At 36.5% G+C, this 24,938-nt stretch overlaps 1 protein-coding gene, 1 non-coding gene and 1 pseudogene across 5 annotated transcripts; 2 read left to right on the top strand and 1 right to left on the bottom strand.

The window, feature by feature from the left end:
• Positions 1 to 41: 41 nt before the first annotated feature.
• On the top strand, positions 42 to 13,192 carry LOC137737962 (uncharacterized). Of its 4 annotated transcripts, XR_015955035.1 has the most exons (5): positions 42 to 287; positions 925 to 987; positions 1,071 to 1,150; positions 6,548 to 6,719; positions 6,867 to 8,174. XR_015955035.1 is itself a non-coding variant. In XM_088683079.1 (4 exons), the coding sequence occupies exons 1-4, from the start codon at positions 285 to 287 to the stop codon at positions 7,672 to 7,674; spliced, it is 954 nt and encodes a 317-aa protein (XP_088539205.1). In that variant the 5' UTR covers positions 92 to 284; the 3' UTR covers positions 7,675 to 8,174. The 4 variants fall into 4 exon arrangements, 1 of the variants encoding a protein (XP_088539205.1); XM_088683079.1 differs by lacking the exon at positions 6,548 to 6,719 and having other exon boundaries at positions 92 to 287; XR_015955036.1 differs by lacking the exons at positions 6,548 to 6,719; positions 6,867 to 8,174 and adding an exon at positions 11,925 to 13,192 and having other exon boundaries at positions 114 to 287.
• Positions 1,731 to 3,498, top strand: LOC148692050 (putative F-box protein At1g65770; annotated as a pseudogene).
• On the bottom strand, positions 3,932 to 5,140 carry LOC137736352 (putative F-box protein At5g55150). Its single transcript, XR_015955033.1, has one exon. It is a non-coding gene; the product is annotated as a putative F-box protein At5g55150 (transcript).
• Positions 13,193 to 24,938: the final 11,746 nt, after the last annotated feature.

The raw sequence follows: 24,938 nt of genomic DNA, 5'->3' as shown, positions 1-24,938 counted from the left end.
CTAGTTAGTGATTGGATGTGTGTGACGATCTTTTATGGGCCATGAGCCGAGACGATATTGGGTTTCTATATTCTTGTAGCATTGCGAATGACAAGAAAAGGCAGGGCCCGGAAACAGTAATACGACGTCGTCTTTGTCCAATAGGGAAAATTGAGAACCGACTCGGAAAAAAGGGCATAAAAAAATTTCGTGAACCAAAACTTCAACAGAACGATTGAATCGAGCGGACTGGTTGATTGATCGGAAAAACTCCGTTGAACAAGTAGCAATTCCAGAAGGAGAAAATGGTATGCAAATTCATCTCTTTTCATCAATTTCAATTAAATTAGGGTTTCCTATTCGTTCTTGAAGCTATTGCAATATTAGGGTTTTGATATCGGATTAGACGCGTTTCATATTCGAGTTAATTGATCTGAATTTTGTTAATTTATTGTCAAACGAAGTTTTCTATGTAAGATGAGGGCTATAAAGTTTGAATTTTCACGTTCAATATATCCAATTTTTGGAGTGTTTGGATTTTAATTTTTAATTGTGCACGGATTTGATTCTGCTTTCGATTGTGATTATTTGAGAACCTACGATCGCATTGATTCATTATTGAAAGTTTAAAAATTGATCGATAATGTTGCTCGTCTAAGATTTTAGGTGACCCAATGAGCTCAAAAGGATTTTGTGCTGATGCTATTTCGATATTTAAATGTAGAGGAGATAAATTAAACATATAGTTCTTCACCAAAGAAAATTTGGAATGTTATTTTTTCTAATGTAATTGATCGTTATGAAACAATGGTTACAAATACTTGGGCATGAGATGAATCTTTTGTATTTTGACAATTGTATTTTCGTAGTAATATTTAGGATTTTCTTTTCTTTCTGCTTGTAGATTTGTTCAATCTACTAAATGTTTTACCTGGTTCTCTGCAGTCTACACTTGCAGCTGCTAGGGCAGACAACTTTTATTATCCCCCAGAATGGTCGCCAAAGAAGGTATGCTTCTGTTGTACTCCTGTTAGAATATGTCATGGTGGGGTGGTTGGTTTATGGAGTTCTAATGTTGATTTTTGCTTCAGGGCTCGTTGAACAAGTTCAACGGTCAACATGCTCTGAGGGAGAGAGCAAGGAAATTGGACCAGGGGATTCTGATTATAAGGTAACAAGTCAAACTCATATATGTGATGTGTTTGTTAGACGGTCTAAATGTGTCTCAGGAAGCATTTTTTTTAATGGAAAGTTTTAATGTGGTTGAGTGACTACTGTGGAATAGCTAATAATGGGCTTTTTTTGCTTCTTTGTTATTATCTTACTAAACTGTTCCCCAGTGAGAAGATCCTGTGTGATATCTATTGTGAGATTAAAGCCTTAGTAACCAACTGAATTACTCTTTCCTTCTTGTTGTAGTTTTGTAAGTGATTTGATTTGATTCCCAAGGCCCAAGGCCCTTGTCTTGATTAATTAATATTAATTGTATTTAGGCTATATTATATTCAAGCCTAATCCACACAACCATAAGGCCCAAGCCTTCAATCCATTTCCAAATGGTCCAAGTTTTAATTACTAAGAAAAGGGAATAAGCCTATATAAAGGCTTGTGAAAAAATACTATTGACCAATGTGGGACAAGAGGATCTCAAACTCCAACAATTACAACCAAAACCAATTGATTAACTAACCGACTAACTAAACATATCGAATACATGTATAAACAGAATCATAACAATCTACAAGTCACTGATGTATCATAAGGTAAAGAGTTTATAACTCAAGTAATTAAAATGTTAGTAAATTAATTTAATTTTCTATATTTGAATCCTATTGCCATTATCATTTGAAAAAAAAAAGGTAACAAATAAGTGATTGGAGACGTTTGTGGTTTGCCAAGTGGGGATACAAGTTCTATCGTGGAAGCTACGAGATCAGTCACTTCACATATGTTGATACACTGAACCACATTGGGTCACTGGAGCTTTCAAAGATGGCTGAGTCCTCCTTTGGCCACTAGTTGCAAGCATTACTCTCGCAATACAGGGACTTTCGAACGTCGTCGTCAGTGCTCATCTGCCAACTGGGCAAGCCTTCCCTCTCCCGCTCTCGTTTTGATTACGGATAAGCTGTTGGAGCAGGTTGACCTTGTCCGCTTTGCTGTTGTTTGCAAGGATTGGCATGCTTTTGCTCAAGAATATAAGGATACAACAAAACGTTGTGGTAAGTCACTTCCCATGCTTATGATCCGTCCACTTTTAAGATATACCAAAGGAAAGGGATACTCCTATCCTCAAGGAAAGCGAGAACTGTACAGGGTCTCCGATGGAAAGGTGTACAAAAATGTTTTGTTATCAGTGCCTTGGAGTAAAAGGTGTTGTGGCTCCAACCAAGGCTGGCTCGTCTCAGTAGATGCACTAGACAAACTTCGATTGTCCATGACTCTCATGAACCCTTTCAGAAAAGCAGTGGCTCCCGTTCTTCTCCCTCCCTTGGATAACCCCAATGCTGGTCCTTCTGGTTCCTTCTATTTCTATGGTTGGTTCCCAAAGGTAATCTTACACGGTGAGCCTGTTATGAATAATCGAGACAGTAAATATGCAGTTGTAGCAATCTACGACAGAATAAGTGATGATAGTGATCATAGGTTGGCTTTCTTTGAAGAGGGACAAAAGAGTTGGACTTAGATCGACAACCAAGAGAACTATCTCAGTGATGCTATAATTTATAAAAGCCAAGTCTACGGAGTTGGACGATCGGGAGTGATTTGGTCATTCAACTTTAATAGCAAGCCGCCAAAAGCAAAGGTTCTTACACCTAACCATAGTCGATTCGCAGTTAAGGGATATCTTGTGGAATCGACTAATGGAGACCTATTGGATGTTCGAAGATTTTTGAAAGAGGAGGCCAAGGAGTTCTGGACTAAAGGTTTTCCATGTTTACAAGTTGGTGTTCAAGGGGAAGGACGAATCCGCTGTGGAGCAAGTTGAGGTAAAAAGCATTGGAGGTGAGGCCATATTTGTGGGTGACAACTATTCAATGTCTGTATTGGCTTCAGACCGTCCCGGGCTTCAACCAAATTGCATATACTACACCGATGATTTGGAAGAGGTTGCGGGCAAACCGACGTATTTTAATTACAAAGGACCAAGTGACATGGGCATCTTCAATTTAGAGGATGAGACCATCGCAAGACACTACTCTTCAAGTCCTCGGAGCATTACTAATAATCCAGCTGCCTTTTGGATTGTGCCACCGTCTAACGGATTCTGCTGACTTCCCGTTTCCCGTGTTACACCTATTGCATGTTGCTGCAAATTAAGCCAAAGTCTAGCTCTTTATTTGTTGCACCTCTAATTAACGTTGCATTGTTCTAAATTTCTATAAACCTCCCTTAATTTAAATCTAAATGTCAGATTGTTCCCTACCTGCTAGTTTTCAGGTTTAAGTAGCAAGCTAGGTTCTTATTTGGTTTGATTATGAATGACCCCGGTGGTAATTAACTTGTGTGAAATTCTCATTTTTCACCCAAAAATAATCTATGGACTTCAGTTTACTTAAGCACTCTGTAAATAAAATTTAGTGATGTCCATCTGTACCGGGAATGCACTCCTTAGATTAGTAATCAAAGTACGTAAATATTTGTTTAATTGGGTCAGCTAAAATATTTGTACTTTGATTACTAATCTAAGGAGTGCATTCCCGGTACAGATGGACATCACTAAATTTTATTTACAGAGTGCTTAAGTAAACTGAAGTCCATAGATTATTTTTGGGTGAAAAATGAGAATTTCACACAAGTTAATTACCACCGGGGTCATTCATAATCAAACCAAATAAGAACCTAGCTTGCTACTTAAACCTGAAAACTAGCAGGTAGGGAACAATCTGACATTTAGATTTAAATTAAGGGAGGTTTATAGAAATTTAGAACAATGCAACGTTAATTAGAGGTGCAACAAATAAAGAGCTAGACTTTGGCTTAATTTGCAGCAACATGCAATAGGTGTAACACGGGAAACGGGAAGTCAGCAGAATCCGTTAGACGGTGGCACAATCCAAAAGGCAGCTGGATTATTAGTAATGCTCCGAGGACTTGAAGAGTAGTGTCTTGCGATGGTCTCATCCTCTAAATTGAAGATGCCCATGTCACTTGGTCCTTTGTAATTAAAATACGTCGGTTTGCCCGCAACCTCTTCCAAATCATCGGTGTAGTATATGCAATTTGGTTGAAGCCCGGGACGGTCTGAAGCCAATACAGACATTGAATAGTTGTCACCCACAAATATGGCCTCACCTCCAATGCTTTTTACCTCAACTTGCTCCACAGCGGATTCGTCCTTCCCCTTGAACACCAACTTGTAAACATGGAAGCCTTCAGTCCAGAACTCCTTGGCCTCCTCTTTCAAAAATCTTCGAACATGCAATAGGTCTCCATTAGTCGATTCCACAAGATATCCCTTAACTGCGAATCGACTATGATTAGGTGTAAGAACCTTTGCTTTTGGCGGCTTGCTATTAAAGTTGAATGACCAAATCACTCCCGATCGTCCAACTCCGTAGACTTGGCTTTTATAAATTATAGCATCACTGAGATAGTTCTCTTGGTTGTCGATGTAAGTCCAACTCTTTTGTCCCTCTTCAAAGAAAGCCAACCTATGATCACTATCATCACTTATTCTGTCGTAGATTGCTACAACTGCATATTTACTGTCTTGATTATTCATAACAGGCTTATCGTGTAAGAATACCTTTGGGAACCAACCATAGAAATAGAAGGACCAGCATTGGGGTTATCCAAGGGAGGGAGAAGAACGGGAGCCACTGCTTTTCTGAAAGGGTTCATGAGAGTCACGGACAATCGAAGTTTGTCTAGTGCATCTACTGAGACGAGCCAGCCTTGGTTGGAGCCACAACACCTTTTACTCCAAGGCACTGATAACAAAACATTTTTGTACACCTTTCCATCGGAGACCCTGTACAGTTCTCGCTTTCCTTGAGGATAGGAGTATCCCTTTCCTTTGGTATATCTTAAAAGTGGACGGATCATAAGCATGGGAAGTGACTTACCACAACGTTTTGTTGTATCCTTATATTCTTGAGCAAAAGCATGTCAATCCTTGCAAACAACAGCAAAGCGGACAAGGTCAACCTGCTCCAACAGCTTATTCTTAATCAAAACGAGAGCGGGAGAGGGAAGGCTTGCCCAGTTGGCAGATGAGCACTGACGACGACGTTCGAAAGTCCCTGTATTGCGAGAGTAATGCTTGCAACTAGTGGCCAAAGGAGGACTCAGCCATCTTTGAAAGCTCCAGTGACCCAATGTGGTTCAGTGTATCAACATATGTGAAGTGACTGATCTCGTAGCTTCCACGATAGAACTTGTATCCCCACTTGGCAAGCCACAAACGTCCCCAATCACTTATTTGTTACCTTTTTTTTTTCAAATGATAATGGCAATAGGATTCAAATATAGAAAATTAAATTAATTTACTAACATTTTAATTACTTGAGTTATAAACTCTTTACCTTATGATACAAGATATTGGAGCGAATTAAAAGTTGACTAGACACCCATTCAAGAATGGAATGATCTTGGTGAGGTGGTGCTTGGTATAAGAGTGTGGCGTAAACAACTTACCCTTAAGAGGCAAAGGGTTATGGTCCCTCACATAGTTGGAGAGGATGTGAAGAAATCACCTAGACAAACGACTTGTAACTTCAAAGTGCTTTAATAATTAAATGTTCATCTGTTTTGATAAATAAATAAGATTCAGTGAATATGCTTGGAGTCTCGAAACACGAGGATATATTGTTTGGCGATGAAAATTTCAGTGTTTCTTGGTTAATTTTTCATTAGGTTTAATTATGACCTGGTAGATTGTTTAGATCCAATCTCTCTTTTAATAAAGATGGTATGTATGTTGCTACTTTTCGTGGATTCTTTATGTTATATGTACTCTATTCTAGTGATTATTGATTGTGTATCTTGAGTTTAAATTTTTTGGATGTAAGGCACATCAGTGACTTGTAGATTGTTATGATTATGTTTATACATGTATTCGATATGTTTAGTTAGTCGGTTAGTTAATCAATTGGTTTTGGTTGTAATTGTTGGAGTTTGAGATCCTCTTGTCCCACATTGGTCAATAGTATTTTTTCACAAGCCTTTATATAGGCTTATTCCCTTTTCTTAGTAATTAGAACTTAGACTATTTGGAAATGGATTGAAGACTTGGGCTTTATGGTTGTGTGGATTAGGCTTGAATATAATATAGCCTAAATACAATTAATATTAATTAATCAAGACAAGGGCCTTGGGCCTTGGGGCCTTGGAATTTAAAATTAATCAGATTCATTAATTTTAATTTTCGAATTAAGTTTTTTAATTAATTTATTAATTAAAAAACATTTTGATTAAAAGACACAGCTATTAGAAAGAGTTGTGTGCTTTCAAATACATTGAACATGTATTTGAAAGGGTGTGAAACAGCCTATATATTTGCAATCACAGTATCCAAGTGATAATTATCTTTTCTTCCTCCTTATCTTCCGTACAAAATTTTCAGAGAGTAAACACACAAAGCAATTCGCTAGAGTTCTATAATCCAGTGCGGGTTGTAGAATTTGGTAGTTGTATCCTGGTCGAGCAGACGTTGTAGAACCACAAGCACAAGAGTGGGACGAAAATACTGTTCGAATGACATAGCTTTTACGCTAGCCTCTACCTTCTGTGATCAAGTTAGTATCATTGTATTGTTATATTAGTTTATGTATTTGTATAATTTCATTCTGCACATCAAGTATATTTGGTAAATAAAATATTAGAATTTCAAGTTCTGTTATTTTTGTTTATTTCTGAATTGTTCTCCAACAATCTTCGAACAGTATGGAACAATCGGGAACTAAACCTCATTCTGAGAGGCCTGAGAAATTTAAGGGCGGAGACTTCAAAAGATGGCAGCAGAAAATGTTGTTCTATTTGACAACCATGAATTTGGCTAATGTTCTGCGCGAGACTGTACCTACTGCAGATGGAGGAAATATTTTTTCTGCAGAAACTTTAACGGCTATAGGTGCCTGGAATCATAATGATTTCCTCTGCAGAAACTATATTCTCAATGCATTAGATGATTCATTGTATGATGTCTATGTAGTATGCAAAACAGCCAAGGAACTTTGGGAATCACTTGAGAAAAAATATAAAACCGAGGATGCTGGTTCGAAGAAATTTGTTGTGGGCAAATTTTTGGACTACAAAATGGTGGATTCCAAGTCCGTTGTTTCTCAAACTGAAGATCTCCAGAAAATTATCCATGACATTCATGTTGAAGGGATGATAATCAATGAGTCTTTCCAAGTGGTGTCCTTTATAGAAAAACTGCCACCTTCTTGGAAAGAGTTCAAGAATTATCTCAAGCACAAACGTAAGGAGATGACGCTTGAGGATCTCATTGTGAGGCTGAGAATAGAGGAAGATAACAGAAAGAATGAGAAGGGCCTGGTTTCGAGTATGGAAGCCAAGGCGAATGTTGTTGAAGGAAGTTCATCAAAGCAAAGGCCGAAGTTCCAGAAAACTAAGAAGAAGGAAAAACACTTTATCCCTGTTGCGAAAGGCAAAGACTTCAAGAAAATCAAGGGAAGTTGCTGGGTTTGTGGAAAGCAAGGCCATAGGGCTCAAGAATGTCGCCATTGAAGGGATCAAGGTCCTGGAAATCAAGGCAACAACAACCGTACAAACCTGATTGAAAACAATGTGGATGCCTTAGCTGCAATGATTTCTGAAATCAACCTTGTGTCTGATCACGCTGATTGGTGAATAGATACCGGTGCAACTCGCCATGTGTGTGGTGACAGAAATATGTTTTCTTCGTACCAGAAAATCGAAGGAAATGAGCAGCTGTTTATGGGAAATGCATCTGCATCTGTTGTGGCTGGAATAGGGAAATGTGTTCTGAAATTCACTTCTGGAAAGGAATTAACCCTCTTTGACGTGCTGCATGTCCCCGATATAAGGAAGAATCTTGTTTCTGGTCCTATCCTTAGTAATAAAGGATTCAAATTAGTTTTTGAGTCTAATAAGTTTGTACTAACTAAAGGGGGAATGTTTGTAGGGAAGGGTTACCTTGCTGATGGATTATTCAAACTAAATGTACTTGTTAATGCTATGAATGAAATAAATAATGCTTCTGCTTATATTGTTGATTCTTCTAATTTATGGCACTCTAGGTTAGGACATGTAAATTTTCGTTCACTTTTTAGAATGCATAACTTAGGTTTGCTGCCCAAAATTGATTATCTAGATAATGTTAAATGTGAGACTTGTACAGAATCGAAATTTGCAAGTCAAAGCTTTAAATCCGTGCATGAAAAGTCCAATGATTTATTAGATTTAATTCATAGTGACTTGTGTGATTTTAGATCATATCCAACTCGTGGTGGAAAGAACTATTATGTAACATTTATAGATAATTTCAGTAAGTATTGTTATGTTTATTTACTTCATAGTAAAGATGAGACATTGGATATGTTTAAGACATATAAGGCAAAAGTTGAGAATCAACTTAACAAGAAGATTAAAGTCTTAAGGTCCGATAGGGGAGGAGAATATGAGTCACATGCCTTTGCTGAATTTTGTGCCACATATGGCATAATTCATCAAACAACAGCCCCTTATACACCGCAACAAAACGGTGTTGCCGAACGGAAAATAGGACTTTCAAAGACATGATCAATTCTATGTTAAATAGCTCTGGGCTTCCACACAATTTGTGGGGTGAAGCTTTACTTACTGCAAATAAAATTTTGAATCGAATTCCACCTAAAACGAGAAAGGAGTCACCATATGAATTATGGAAAGGAAGAACCCCAACGTTTAAATTGCTTAAAGTGTGGGGTTGCCTGGCAAAAGTACAAGTCCCATTGCCAAAGAGAACAAAATTAGGGCCTAAAACTATAGATTGCGTTTTTATTGGTTTTGCATCTAATAGTTCAGCTTATAGATTCTTAGTTTTTCATTCCGAAGTCAATGATATACATGTCAATACTATTATAGAATCTATAAATGCAATATTTTTTGAGGATATATTTCCATACAAAATATGCAAGTCTAATTTATTGAAAAAGAGATTACATGATGATGTATCTGAGGTCAATGATGAACCTAGAGAACATGATGATGGTTCATCCTTGTCTAGAGTTCAACAAGAAGAAGAACTTGAACCTAGAAGGAGTAAAAGGACAAAAATTCGAAAGGACTTTGGGCCTGATTTTGTGACCTTATTAACCGAGACAGAACCTCAATCATTCAAGGAGGCCATGTCCACTCCTGAAGCTCCATTTTGGAAGGATGCAGTTAACAGTGAGATAGATTCCATTATGCAAAATTATACATGGGAATTAGTTGATTTGCCCCTGGCAATAAGCCAATTGGGTACAAATGGATATTTAAGAAGAAATTAAAACCTGATGGTACAATTGACAAATATAAGGCTCGTTTGGTAGCTAAAGGTTACCGTAAAAAACATGGTTTGAATTTCTTTGATACATACTCGCCTGTAACGAGAATTACGTCAATAAGACTGTTGATTGCTATAGCTGCACTCCATAACATGGAAATACATCAAATGGATGTAAAGACTGCATTCTTAAATGGAGACTTAGATGATGAAATATATATGGAACAACCTGAGGGGTTTGTGGTTAAAGGTCAAGAACACAAAGTTTGTAAACTTGTTAAATCATTATATGGGCTTAAACAAGCTCCAAAGCAATGGCATGAAAAATTTGACCATATTATGATAACACACGGTTTTAAGATAAACGAGTGATAAGTGTGTCTACACAAAAACTCAAAATAATGCTTGCGTTATGTTGTGTTTATATGTAGATGATATGCTTATAATGGGAACTAACAAAGAGATAATAAATTGGACAAAGAAGATATTGAAATCAAGTTTCGATATGAAAGATCTTGGATTAGCTGATGTTATTCTTGGTGTAAAAATAAAAAGAAACCAAGAAGGATATATTCTTACACAGTCCCATTATATAGAAGCTACACTTAGAAAATATGGTCATTTGGAAAGTAAAGATGCAATTACTCCTTTTGATGCCAATAGCAAACTTAAGAGAAATAGAGGTGATGCTATATCTCAACGTGAATACTCAAAAGTTATTGGAAGTCTTATGTACATTATGAATTGTACAAGGCCTGATATAGCATACTCAGTGAGTAGACTGAGTAGATATACATGCAATCCTGGGCATGATCATTGGGAAGCTTTAATTCGAGTATTGAGATACTTAAAGCATACAATGAATTATGGATTGCATTATACAAGATATCCTCATGTGCTTGAAGGATTTACTGATGCGAATTGGATATCGGATAGTAATGATACAAAATCCACAAGTGGATATGTATTTACTTTGGGAGGAGCAGCAATATCTTGGAAATCTTCTAAACAAACATGCATAGCCCGATCAACTATGGAATCAGAATTTATAGCTCTCGATATGGCTGGAGGAGAAGCTGAGTGGCTAAGAGATTTTTTGGAGGATGTTCTCATATGGCCTAAACCTGTAACGGCAATATGTATACACTGTGATAGTTTAGCTGCACAATATCGAGCTAAAAATAGTATATATAATGGGAAGTCTAGACAAATTAGACGAAGGCATAATACAATAAAGCAATGGCTCTCTAGTGGTGTAATTTCTATTGACTATGTTAAGTCAAAAGATAATATTGCGGATCCGCTTACTAAAGGTTTGTCTAGAGAGCAAGTTAAGCATACATCGAGGGGAATGGGTTTAAAGCCAATAGAGTAAAATGAAACTGCTAAACGGAAACTTAACCTAGTTGATTGGAGATCCAATGGTCTAGGTTCAATAGGCAAACTGGTTTGGCTAGTTTCAAGAAGAAACACACTTACATACCCATTCCTATGATGGAAGAAGTGTGCTGACTGCTGATGATGTAGGAAACATTAGTTTAATGATATTGATACTTGTAAATCAAGTGGAATAGTAGCAGCCTATTCTTAATCAATATCACCTATATGAGAGTAAATGTGGGGTCGCATTTATGAGAATTACATGGCTACAGTCTCTAAAGCTCTCATGAATCCAGGATTTGTTCAGGACCAAAAAGAACACAAACGTATGAATTTGTGATGTGTAAATGTGGCATATGTTTTGCTTATTGTCTTGGTTTACTGTGGAGATGAACAGTTCAAGATTTTATATTCACTGCGTAATCTAGTAAATCCGATAAGTATATACTAAGGTAGGTTCAAGTCCAAAAGACACCTCTCCTGATGTATGTCACATCTATTGTTTACTCTCGTATCTTAGTGTGTCTAGGACCAAAGAGTCGTCTCAAATGTGGGGTATTGTTGGAGTTTGAGATCATCTTGTCCCACATTGGTCAATAATATTTTTTCACAAGCCTTTGTATAGGCTTATTCCCTTTTCTTAGTAATTAGAACTTGGACCATTTGGAAATGGATTGAAGACTTGGGCCTTACGGTTGTGTGGATTAGGCTTGAATATAATATAGCCTAAATACAATTAATATTAATTAATCAAGACAAGGGCCTTGGGCCTTGGAATTTAAAATTAATCAGATTCATTAATTTTAATTTTCGGATTAAGTTTTTTAATTAATTTATTAATTAAAAAATGTTTTGATTAAAAGACACAGCTATGGATTAAGTTTTTTAATTAATTTATTAATTAAAAAACGTTTTGATTAAAAGACACAGCTATTAGAAAGAGTTGTACTTTTTGATTAAAAGACACAGCTATTAGAAAGAGTTGTGTGCTTTCAAATACATTGAACATGTATTTGAAAGGGTGTGAAACAACCTATATATTTGCAATCACAGTATCCAAGTGATAATTATCTTTTCTTCCTCCTTATCTTCCGTACAAAATTTCCAGAGAGTAAACACACAAAGTAATTCGCTAGAGTTCTATAATCCAGTGTGGGTTGTAGAATTTGGTAGTTGTATCCTGGTCGAGCAGACGTTGTAGAACCACAAGCACAAGAGTGGGACGAAAATACTGTTCGAAGGACATAGCTTTTACGCTAGCCTCTACCTTTTGTGATCAAGTTAGTATCATTGTATTGTTATATTAGTTTATGTATTTGTTGTATAATTTCATTCTGCACATCAAATATATTTGGTAAATAAAATATTAGAATTTCAAGTTCTGTTTATTTCTGTTATTTTTGTTTATTTCTGAATTGTTCTCCAACAGTAATTGGTTTGGGTTTGACTCATTTTGTAATATATATACATGGATTATTGGAGCATGCATCTTCTGTGCAACCGATCATACCTATGATCATTCTGTTCGAGGAATGGTTAGCTATGGTTATTTATTGGGCATTAGGGGATGTGATGCGGGCTCTGTTGGCTTATCGAACGTTCATGGTTTTTCAAGTGGGATACACATTCAGTCAGGAAAGCTACGAGATCAGCCACTTCGCATACCAAATTTCACTGACCCACATTGCATCATTGGAGCTTCGAAAGATTGCCGAAGTTGTTGACGAGCATCATACACTGAGAGCATTACTTGTTAATATGGACATAGAAAATATGAACACACTCAAAGATCTTCCTTCTTTCTTGTTGGACATAGAAAATATGAGAGGATTATCAAGACAATTGACAACACAAAGAGCTCGATGACAAGTGCAAATGCAAAGTTGACCAAATCCACACATAGTAGTGAACCAATTCAAGAAGATACTAGGAAACAATGCTTATGCGATCACCTGAAATTTTTTACGGGAAGCAGCATTTGACTTGGCTCGAGCAAACATACGGTCAGTAGGGGCAACAAAAGATGAGAATTGTGGGGAAGTTAATCAAACTGAGTAGACGAGAATGGTAGGGAAGTTAATCAAATTGAGTTGATGTCCGTACCATGGGAAGGGCAAGCATACAATTGTAAATGCAATATGCAACGATGCAAAACTTCTCTATGACTTTTATGTGGAGAGATTATCTGGAGCGAAAACAGAATATGTTCCTCCATATAACTAATAGACAATATGTGGAGTAACTCAACTCCTTATAAGCAAGGTTCTAAAAAACGTTAGACGCTAGTCGGGATCTAGGTGGGCGCCTAGACGGATTTAGGTAAATTTCTTGTATATCTTGTAAATAAATGCATATTGACACTACATTGAACTTGTATATCATGTATCCAAATGTAAAAATAACGTGTTAAGTGATATAACAACTTCAATATGGCATCACTATACACGTGTTAAATGATATAACAACTTTCTAAAGATGTGTCATATTTTGTATATCTTATATCACTAGGCGGATTTAGGTAATCCTCCCAACCTTCAAGATGTGCATTGAACTTGTTATATTGTGGCTTCGTCAACGTATTTCATCGGTTTCATTGGACATGCATATTCATATTTAGTTGACTAATACATCATCTCTTTATTAATTAAAATACTAAATAACATAACTTAAATGGACAACAACTAAAAAAAAAGCAAAATACAAGAAGTAAAATACAAATTAACATAAGATAATAACTAATACTTAAACCCTTGAAAATGGATAAACATATTTAACACCAGACTCTCGATTCCACCGCTACAATAACTCTTGGGTATGAATATTATATTAATATTTAGAAAATAGATTTAAACTAAAGTAAAGAAAAGTTAGAAAACCAATTAATAGGAAGAAAGGAAAAGACTTCAGACTTCGGATTCTTCACAGTAAGCGGCTAGAAGACGAAGCAACACCGACTCGACCTCTTCCTTATAAATGTCAAATCTCTTCTTCCAATCTCCTATTTTTGGATCAGGTTCTCCGATCTGCTAAAAGGCTCTTCGATTTATTCAATCAATCATCCATGTGTTTGGACGCCGGCGATGTTGCCGTGCAGAGACAGTGAGTTGCGACAGAGCCGGAGAGTTTCAGGTACCGCCCAGTGCCCGCCTAGGCCGCCCAGATACCTGCCTAGGCCGACCAACGACCGCCTAATTCTTTTCCCGATTTTTCTTCCGATTTTGGTTAAATCCCGACGGCTAGTCATCGCCCAGCGCCTAGATCGATTTTTAGTACACTGCTTATAAATATTTGCATGGTTTTGTCATTCACTGGTGTAGGATTTTATCCTCACATTCTAACACGGACAAAAGTTATTTAAGTCAATAATAAAACTCTTTTATGGAGCTATTAATTATGATTTACATGTTAGAGTTCTCTTAATCTATCAACAAAAATTCCAACAAATTAATTAATAGATTAAGAGCCAATTGATTAAATTGACAGTAACATTATAACTGTGGAGAAAATCACTTCCCAAACACTAAGAATAGAGAGAAGTTACATTTGAGTGGCATATGCATGAATCAAAATGTTATATATATATATATATATAAAAGAGAGAAGTTACATTTGAGTGGCATATGCATGAATCAAAATGTTATATATATATATATATATGTATGTATATATATCGTGATGAATTGTCTTCTGATAGCTAGAGATGTCAAGATTTGAATTGTGACATTTTGTTTAAAGAAATGACGTGATATTATCTGGGGCATTTATCATATATATAGGTAACTGTTATAATCACTTTAAAAATCTTATTTTTCGCTCATGTATTTTTTTTTTAAATATAAAAAATTTAGAGTATGAATAACAATTTATATATATATATACTCGCGCGCACATCCAAATCCGATGGATATTTACTTGTTTGATGATCAACGGTTGCATGTCAAAATTAGCAAATGACTCTAGAACCCTTGCTTTTGGTAAACATTTTTCACCCCGCAGCTAATTATTGTAGTTAGGCTAAAAGTGTGATACACATATTAAACAGTTGTCCGGGATAAACAAACAAACTCCATAATGATTTTATATAAGAAATCATAGTTTAACATAATTGCGAATCCCTTATATAAACAGTCAAAATCAATGAAAAGTTATATAAAGATTATTTGTGTCTGTCAATCATGAGTTCAATTTATTTTAAATGTAATCTTTGATGTTTAAATTACAAAATACGGTCTAGCGGTATCCATTTTTATTTGTAAGTGAAAGATCTTAAATTCATTTTTCGTTAAACACGAATTTGAACTAAATTATTGCTAGCTCATTGCGAAGCTATCACTCTCTTCATTTTAGTGTGAACAATATCGTTTATTCAAATAAAAAGAATTACAAGTTCACAATTTAAATGTTACCATCCTCAAACTATCCTTGTTCGTAAAGTATTGAGTTTGATGAAATTTTTTTTTTTTAAGGGACTTGTTATTAGCATTTCAAAAATCTCAGTTGACATTTCAAACTTTCTATAATTATAAAGAAAAATACATTTATGAGGAGTATATAATGAAATTTTTGGGGTACTAATAACAATTCATTTTTAAATTGTGAAGTTATTGAAAACTTGTACCCGAAAAAATCAGATCAAAAATGGTAAAAGATTGCCTTTTAACACATCCCACATTGCTTTGTCTGTAGATAACGTAGATTGCATGTCCCTTCACTCTTTAATTAGTTGCAATCCACTCAACTAATTAACCAGTACGGAGTTTTACTTTGCAACCATTAATTGAGAGAGGTTAACATTAATCCTTACACTAACTACATATTCTGCCAATGCATCAAGTACATCCTAGAAACAAAATTGAAGCTTAAATTTTATTTATTTATTTAAAAAAAAAAAAAAAGCACATGATTGAGGGTTTGACAATGATAATATAAACTTTATTTGGGAAAAGGGTCTACCGTCCTCTCCTTTTCTTTTCTCCTCCTCAACATTAAATTAGCATAGAAAGGTGGTAGCAAAACTGATATGACAGGTAGGAAGCCGAGAGATTTTTTAGTGTGTCGAGAACATTGTTCGGTACATCAATTATAATAATACAATTGGTTAAACACTTGAAAAAAAAAATTTCAATCAATTGTATTATAATACTTGATGTATCGGGTCGTATTTCCAGCTCATTGAAAATTTTCTTGCAAGAACACAGACATTTTCAATTACTCTCTCTCTCTCATCTTTTCTCCAAAGATTTTATAGTGTAACCAAACCACCGTTTACACGATGCTATTACTCTATTAAATTCAAAGTTCTAAAAGATGTTAGGCACTAGTCGGGCGACGGGCTAGAGCCTAACTCCTAGACGGCTAGGCGGAGCCAAGAACCTAGGCAGAATAGGCAGATTTAAGTAAAGTTATTATATATTGTATAAATAAGTGTCTATTTATACTTAAAAAACCCACATAGTTATATTGGGATACATAAATTGCAAAATGAAATGATATATATATATATATATATATGTATGTATTATAAAGTAACATATTGAAAACATGAGGAACAAGCGTATAATGAGTGTTCATCCAAATATTCAATAAGTTTCTTACATTTTATTGAAAAATTAAAGCGCAAAATGAAAATTATTTATTTATTATCTAAATGAGAGTCACAACCTAGGGGGTGCTTAGGCGGGTTAGACGGATGCCTAAGCGAGTCTAGACACACTTTCTTAATTTTCAAATGATTAGGGACTAATCAGGACAGTAGCCAGCCACCTAGCGCCTAGGCAGTGCTAGGCAGGGATTTTTAGAACAGTGATTAAACTTATAACATGTGCAAACGTTCTTATATTAATATACTTAAGAACTCGAGCATGTCAATCATGTTATACACTCATCTTATAACACGTGAAATAATATACATCACATAATATTTTTAGAGATACTTAAACCTTTTTTTTTCTCTCAGCTTTCCTATAATGTGTGTGTGTGTGTGTGTGTGTGTGTGTATCTCTTTAGCAGATTAAATTTGATCAAGCTAAGCTGTCAAGAAAAATTGAGAAGTTTCTCTCTCTATCGGGTTCTTCATTTAACTGATCCATGCTTCCCCTTCGCACCCTTCTCCTCTATCTCCTCCTCCTCCTCTTATTCCACCATGCCATTGAGAATTCCTCATCACCTTATTTCCACCATTCTTTGCCTCTCTCTCCTCTTCTTGTTCTTGTTTCATGAATATTTCCACAACTACTCCAAGATTTCCACCACAAACATTCACAAAGAAAGCATAAGATCTTATTCATCATCGCTTTCTCATCATCATCATCAGCGTCGCCCTAATACGATCAGCAGAAAAGTGTTAGCAAGCAAATTTGACTTCACGTCATTTGTACATCCTCACCAACAACGCCAAAGGTCATCAAAAACTTCGCCGGATGATCATCATCACATGCAAGCACAATCGGAGCCCTCGGCCGATGATCCGACGGAGATTGATCCACGTTATGGTGTTGAAAAGCGACGTGTTCCCACCGGTCCAAACCCCTTGCACCATTGATCATATCAGCTTTAATTTCTCAGGTGATCAAGTACTGTACATGAAGTGAAGGAAAGATAAATATACAGAAAAAGAAAGATTTATACTAATATTATTGAAGCGTTTATTATTTCTTACATATGATGGTTTCCCCACTATTTCAATTTTTCTTGTCGAGAAAACAGTGAACCATAATGTAGGAGCTTGAGAGGTAATTTTTTCGTGTACTTAAAATATGATCATGTGATATTATTTTCTATTTAGATTATGATATGTAGATTTGTTTTTTTTAATTATTATTAATTTACTTTAAAAATAAGATATATTAATTATTTTGTCAACTCTTATTATATAGAATAATACACTACGTATTTATATTCCCCGTAGTTATAAATTTTAAAGAGTTGTTTTGATATAAATTTATCGAGTTCTTGGGGGTTGTACATACATGTATGAAGGGATGGTCGACGGTCGACACTATAATTGTTTTCATAATGAAAAGGAAGAATGAATTAATACTCCAATTTATGGGCATGATTACTATGATATCTTGTAAATGTTTTTACAATTTTACGTAAATCGATCGATTGCAAGGAAACATGAGTAGCTGTGACGGCACGGCACGGCACGCTTTGAGAAGATGTTTGTCTAGCATTTGCTAGATAGATTTTTAGTGTGTCCGTAATACGGGATATGTATATCACATGTCATTATACAAGTTAAAGAACATTTGAAAATATAACTTTCCTCTACTTATATAATGACAATATCGTATACCACCCGCGTTCCGGATACAATAAAAAATTTCTCTATTTGCTATAGCTAACACCATCCATAACCATTAATTAAGACATAATTAATTAATAAATGAGGTTGGTTAGTGTGAAAGCTTTTTCTTTCTTTGCATTGCAGATTGATTAAGCTCTGCATTGTAGGTCGACCAACATGCGATGGGTTTGGTGCTACTTAATTGCCACACCTCTTTTAGAATTTGGATACACCGACTCATCACGGTACATTAATGTCGTCATGAATACTAAGGTCATCTCCAACCGAAGAGGATCAAAGGACTCCTTTAGCCATATAGTTTTGCAAGAAATTATATTTTAATGAACAGTGTTAGGCCATATTTTATGTTATCTCCAACCGAAGGGGCAAAAGGGCAATAGGCCAAACATAGCCCTTGGACAAAAAATCATCTCCAATCAAGGGGGGGCAAAATGTCATAGGCCAAACATAATTTATTATTTTAATTAAATTAAACAACCATATTAAAATAAGATTTTCAGACATATTTTGAGTGTCACTTGTCGCCAAATGAATAAGTCTCCGGATTTCTTATCTTTATACAATCTCAATAATTTTTTGGATAGGATTTCGAGTAACACGTGTCGTTAACGTGAGTAACTCTCCAGATTTCTTATCTTTATGTAATCTCAATAATTTTTCGAATAAGATTTCGAGTGACACGTGTCGCTAAAGTAAGTAACTCCCAGATTTCTTATCTTTATGTAATCTTAATAATTTTTTCGGATAGGATTTCGAGTGCCACGTGTCGAGATGTAATTGGTTGTGCAAATTTTAGATAGGATTCTTATCTACGTGACACTTCTTATCTTCAACTTTCATGCTGTAGGAATGGTATAGGTATTTATAGGAAAAACAATTAGATTTTTTTTATTTATAAAATTCGTCCCCAAAAAAAAAAATTTCAAATTCCAACGGTAACCTGACGGCAGCATGACGTTAGCTAGCCGTTGCTAGCTAGCATCATGCTAACCCCAGGTAGCCGTTGGCATTCAAATTGGCTGAGCTGGATGGCTAGCAAAATGTCAAGCTTGACATTCTAGAGCTGGAAGGCTGGCAAAATGTCAAGCTTGACATTCTAGCATTAGAGGGCTGGGCTGGATGGCTGGCTGGAAATGGCCAACCTGCTAGCCTGATTTGGGGGTTTGGGCCCACAAACCTTTTGGCCTAGCCATCAATTAGAGACGGTTTTTGTGTCATTCCGAGCTATTTTTAGCCCTATGGCCCTTTGGCCCTTTGGCTGGGTCGGTTGGAGATGGCCTAATAGGTTGGCATCATGAATCTGTATGTATGTACAAATAAAGTTCGAGTGTCCTAGTGCATTATATAAATTTGGAATGTAAAACTAAAACATCCGCATCTCTAACAACAATTAAGCTTTATCCCACTAAGTAGGGACGGTTATACTAATCCTAGAACGTCACTGCGTTCAGTTTTGTGTCAAGTCTTCTGTTAAGACTAAGTACTCCATATATTTTTTTAAAGTTTCTTTTCAAGTCTTCCTAAATCTTGCTCTACCCGTTTTGCCCTAAACATATGTCTCATAATTGCATCTTCTAACCGAAACATCATCGATTATAAACCGATATGTGCAAATGTATTAGTGCACTAATATAAAAGGGAAATGTTATTGGCACTTCAAAAATCTCATTCTACACTCCTCACAAGTGTATTTTTTTTTTCAACTGTAAAAAGTTTGAAGTGTAGAATGTGATTTTTGAAGTGTCAATAACAATTCCCATATAAAAATTAAAAAAATACTAATCGGTGATCACAACTAACGTTTCACATCATCAATCTGTTTCAAGAATCCACTTTTATGATGGGGTAAAAGCACAACGTATCTCTCAACATGCCCTTAGAATTCCTGTTTACCATTATTATTATTTGGGCAAATTAAGCTCGACACTTAAAATCGATTTTCCATTTTTTGTTATTATTAAAGAATATTTGCTACATATAGACGTGCTTGACAAGCTAGGTATAGTTAGTTATTTATTTCATTGTTAGTAATCTAGCTAGTAAGTAGGTACGTTATACTTAATTTTGCGTTCGATGCACTTGTACTCGTATTAAGATTCAAATGTGCAAGATTTGAATCCCAATTATCTGATTCATTTGAGACGAGAAACGCTACATATTTTCAATCATTCACCTATAATTTATGAATATAACATAAATTTAAAATTGTGTAAAATCATTAGACTCAATCTATGAGTCAAGATCTTGAACTCTATAATTTTCACAAATGATTGACATGGAATACGTAAATAAATACCTTGATAATGCCGTTAAATGTCGTCTACAATCTCTATCTTGAGCGATCCATAGGCCAGTCATAGATGTGGAAGAAATTAGGATCTCTCTAACCTTACTTGCACGTTAAAACCTTAAAATGTGTTTTTCGTTAATGTACACATTAAATGAGTATGTGCACTATTATAAGGAGAGATGACCCGTTTCCATCAACCAGACCATGCATACAAACGCAATAATGGCCTCCCACTCATGGCTTTCGCCACCCACGTTTCAAAGGGTCTGCCGACTTTCTCTATTTACTTCTCCAATTATATTAGGAATAAACATTTTCTGAACTTGATTTTGTCAACGTTGCCCTAACCATATTAAGAATAAACATTTCATCTGAGGTATTTCTGTTAAGATTCAGAAAATTGATCAAATTATCCATCATGAACCATTTCTGGGAAGGTGATTAATTGCGAAAGACGAATAGGTGTATGTTTTGCAAACCTAATCCAGATTAAGTCAACTTACAACTTCAAACTAACAAGTAACAATAATACAATTTAATACAGCTACATCTCGATAGAAGATTGTGACACATATAATTGTTTAGAAATGTTTTTAGAATGACTAAAAACGGTTTCATTGAAAATATTTTTAGGTTCCAAAACACTTGAAGTGCACTTAAAATGCTATTCAAGATTCACTAGTAATTTTATCAAGGATTGGCTCCAATAACACTTTTATTAAAAACGTTTTCAGTTATTTTAAAAACACTTTTAAACACATGTGTAACATCCCGTCCCAAATTTCATTTTAACGTACATGGGAAATTACGATTTTACCCCCTAATTCGTTTTTATCAGATTAGTTTTGTGTAGTATGGTGTGGTGTGTAGGACCACACACACACTCATACACCTCGTTTCACTCTCCCGGGATTCCCTCCCTCTTTTCCCTCATTCCTGTCTCTTCTCTGTCTCTCCTTTCTTTCTTTCTCTCTCTCTCTCTCACTCTCCCCGAGTCCTCTCTTCTTCTTCCTTCTTCAACACACGGACATACACACAAACTTACTCAATACTTCACCAATCGAAAAACCAAGACTACCATCGTGTTCGTGGAGCTGAGAGGAGTCCAGTGGTGCCATTTTCAGGTAAGGAAAACACCATTTTCACGTCGATATCACGAGGTCCGATTTGAACACTGTTCATGCAAACCTAAACTAGCTTGTTTTTGGAATTTCTAAGCTTGTAGATGTGTTTGTGAGGTCCCAAGGAGCCTCGGAGTAGTTCGTTGGACAAATTTGGACGTCGGGAAGGCTAGGTTCAAAGTTGGCCGAACTTTGATCGTTGTTGCAGGTATGATCGTGTAATTTTTAGGCCTTAAAACTAGTCTAACGTTGTTCTACTAGTCCTAGGCTTCATTTTGGTATAAAGAACGTGAAATTTGGTTGAAAAACGAAGGAGAAAACAAGGTTTGAAAATTACCCAGTTTTCCGGCGCCGTCGCCGGCGCCGGAGGTTCGCCGGAGAAGAAAGGAGAATATTCCGTTAAGTCTAACGGAATATTCCTAACGGCAGTGACAGAATCCGGTTAGATTTGACGGAATATTCCGTCAGTTAACGGAATATTCCTGACGGCGTCAACTGACGCCGTCAGTGTGCAGTGCACGTGGGCCGCGCGTGGGGGCGCGTAGGTCCGTGGCTGTTCAGGCGCGTGGGGGCGCGTGCGTGGTCAAAAATTTTTTTCTAAAAATATGGGTGTGATCCTGAGGTTGTGTAGATCACATTGGTATATTCATTTGTCCAATTTGAGCAATGTATGAGAAGTTATTACGAGAAGTTGCTTAGGTGCTTTTAAATTAATGTTTTCGTAACTTTGTCGCGTATAGGTGATTCGTTTTCCGAAGACGAGCGTACGCACTCGAGGCAGGGGGGCTACGACCCTTCTAATTATCAGTGAGTGGGCTTTTGTTTTCCGTATATACCTATATACATATTAATTCCCAGAAATTAAATAGAAAAGGTTATGTGTTTTATGCCATGCATTATATGAATGTTGTTTACGCATCATTGCATGTATTATTTGTGACATACATACATATATACATGTGTATTTGGTGCTGTGGATGCACAGGTAAGTGCCAGGTAAGCGGTATTCAGGTGGTTATGCATTCCTGTTTATTATGCAATAGTAGTTGAAATGTTTAGAGAGCTCATATCTGCACCCCCGGTGTTAGTGCTCCCGCCCAGAGAGGGGCAGAGTCCTTCACGTGTATGTTCACCAGCACCACACGCTCGCCTTGGATCCAAGTTAGGTGCAAGCCTTGTCGTGCAGACCACGTTAGGTGGCTCCGACTCGTAGGTGACCCGCGATTATTCGCACAGTCTTCACGTGATCGTAGCACTAGAGCGTATATATTACACCCAGTCTTGTCGTACAGACCACGTTAGGTGGCTCCGACTTGTGTGCAGATTCAGATGTTGAGTTGAGATTGGAGCTCTATAGGCAGCGGTACATGTCACGTTAGGTGACTCCCGGCTGCCAGATTTTTATGTTATCGATGTGAATTATGCTTGAGCATTTATATTTGATTATGAGATTCTGTTGTGGCATAATGTGAGCATGAATGGCATATCATGGAGCATGATTGACATATCTATACATACGTATATATGTTCATTTTCTGGGAAGTATACAGGTTTTACGGCGAGGGGTTAGAATGTATTTTGCTAAAGAGTTTTCAAAGAACTTTGTTTTTGCCCACTCACGCTTTTGTTTTTGCGCCCCTCCAGGTTCTAGTGGTCTAGCAAGTTCGGTGGTTTATCCCAGAGGGCGTCCCGGCAATTTCTGACAGACACTCACCATTGTAGGGTCACCTTCGGGTGTACATATGTCGTATCTTTTCCTTTTGGACTGTTGTAGACTTGCTCTGAATTGTGTCTCACATACACTAGTACTTTGTATGTTATTAGGTTTTTAACTATTCGTACTTTTATATTACCTTCTCATTAGCTTCCGCACGCGCACATGGTTACGTCACCTTCGCGTGACGGCCAGCACGCCCTGATCTCGGTCGGGGTGTGTCACATGTGTCTATACTACACAAGAAAAATCACGACTAAATTAATTAATAATCAAAACCAAAACACACATTTAGAGAATAATAGGAAGCAAACAAATTATATTCAACAAGTTCCCCCCACCTTCCACCGGCCACAACTAATTCAAACAAAATAATTAAACTAATATACCATCTCTTATATAAACCCAAGGCGGTACAGGTTTAAATTCAATGATCTTAATATAATCAATTATATTTCACAACATGGTTCGTCCAATACCAGAGGTTGCAACCAACAACTTCGCCTCAATGCCGCTAGCAATCACCTTGTTCGTCTCAGTCTCTGCCCTTGTAGCTTTATGTGCCATAGCCAACCATGTACGCCGCCGTGCCTCGCCCGTAAAACAAACTAAGTCGCCCTCGGCGGCACCTAAGCAACTTGTGGCCAGCCTCAGCAACAAGGCAATTCCACTCGTCTCCAAAAATAAAGGGGAAGAAGTTGAAGCAGTGGATGATGGGTTTGGAGAAGGAGGGGTGTGGCAGAGGTCAATTTTGATGGGAGAAAAGTGCCAGCCACCTGAATTTTCAGGTGTGATATATTATGATGAGTGTGGAAAACAGCTTTCTGAGCTGCCACCAAGGTCACCTAGGGTCGCCAGTCCCTTGCCAAACTTTTTCTCTCCTGCGGCTAGAGATATGCGACCTTGCTAGCTATAGGTGATCAATTCAAATCCTATATGTACAGTACCATATATATGTTTCATATACTATAAGAAACTCAAACTTTATTGGTGTTTCAACTTTATATTTGCACATTTTGACAGCTTCATTCTTTAGTTGCACTGTGTAGGATTGGAGATTGAAGACGATAAAGGCATGAATGGGAACTTGGTGGAGGCGGCTAAGCAGCTAAGTAGAAGATTTAGAAGTTTTGTATGTCGTTGGCACTTGGATCCTCCGTGGCTGATGCCGTTTTTGGAGGTGGAGACGGAGCCACAGAGTCGATGATTTCTTGTGATGGCAAGTAGAGATCTTTTTTCTTTTCGATGGATTTTTCCACCTTGGAAATTTTCAAATCAAAAGGTTTTTTTAGTAGTCCATGTTTGTCATATTTTCTTTTTCTTGTTGGTTCATACTACATCTATGTATTACTTTTTAATGGTTGGGAATGAAATTCATCTTTAACGATATAAAAAAACTGTGTAAGATTATTTTCTATATGTATGATATCAACAGCATCGGGAAGGTGTGAAATGTAATAAAACCATTTATTATGGTAAACATGTTTTTTTCCCTTTTAAACAGTAAGTTTAAATGTCAAAATGGTCTCTGCGTTTTGTTCTATAGCCAATTTAGTCTATGTGCTTTCAATTTGACAAAATTACTATTCGTGTTTACATCTACTAGCTAATTCAAGATAATTCATTTAAAGACCGTTAAAATTAACATGTGCATGACATATAAAAGAATAAAAACGTAATTTTAATAT

This window comes from Pyrus communis, chromosome 13 (genome assembly GCF_041283825.1).
Source record: "Pyrus communis isolate YQ-2024b chromosome 13, ASM4128382v1, whole genome shotgun sequence".
Classification (NCBI taxonomy): Eukaryota; Viridiplantae; Streptophyta; class Magnoliopsida; order Rosales; family Rosaceae; genus Pyrus; species Pyrus communis.
Note: the sequence above shows the minus strand (reverse complement) of the source record. Positions and strands in the feature narration are given on the sequence as shown.

Excerpts from the sequence above, each read along its gene's own strand:
- LOC137737962 (XM_088683079.1), top strand. Across the intron at positions 988-1,070 it reads CAGAATGGTCGCCAAAGAAG|GGCTCGTTGAACAAGTTCAA; the intron begins GTATGCTTCTGT and ends TTTTTGCTTCAG. Across the intron at positions 1,151-6,866 it reads CAGGGGATTCTGATTATAAG|TATGGAACAATCGGGAACTA; the intron begins GTAACAAGTCAA and ends ATCTTCGAACAG.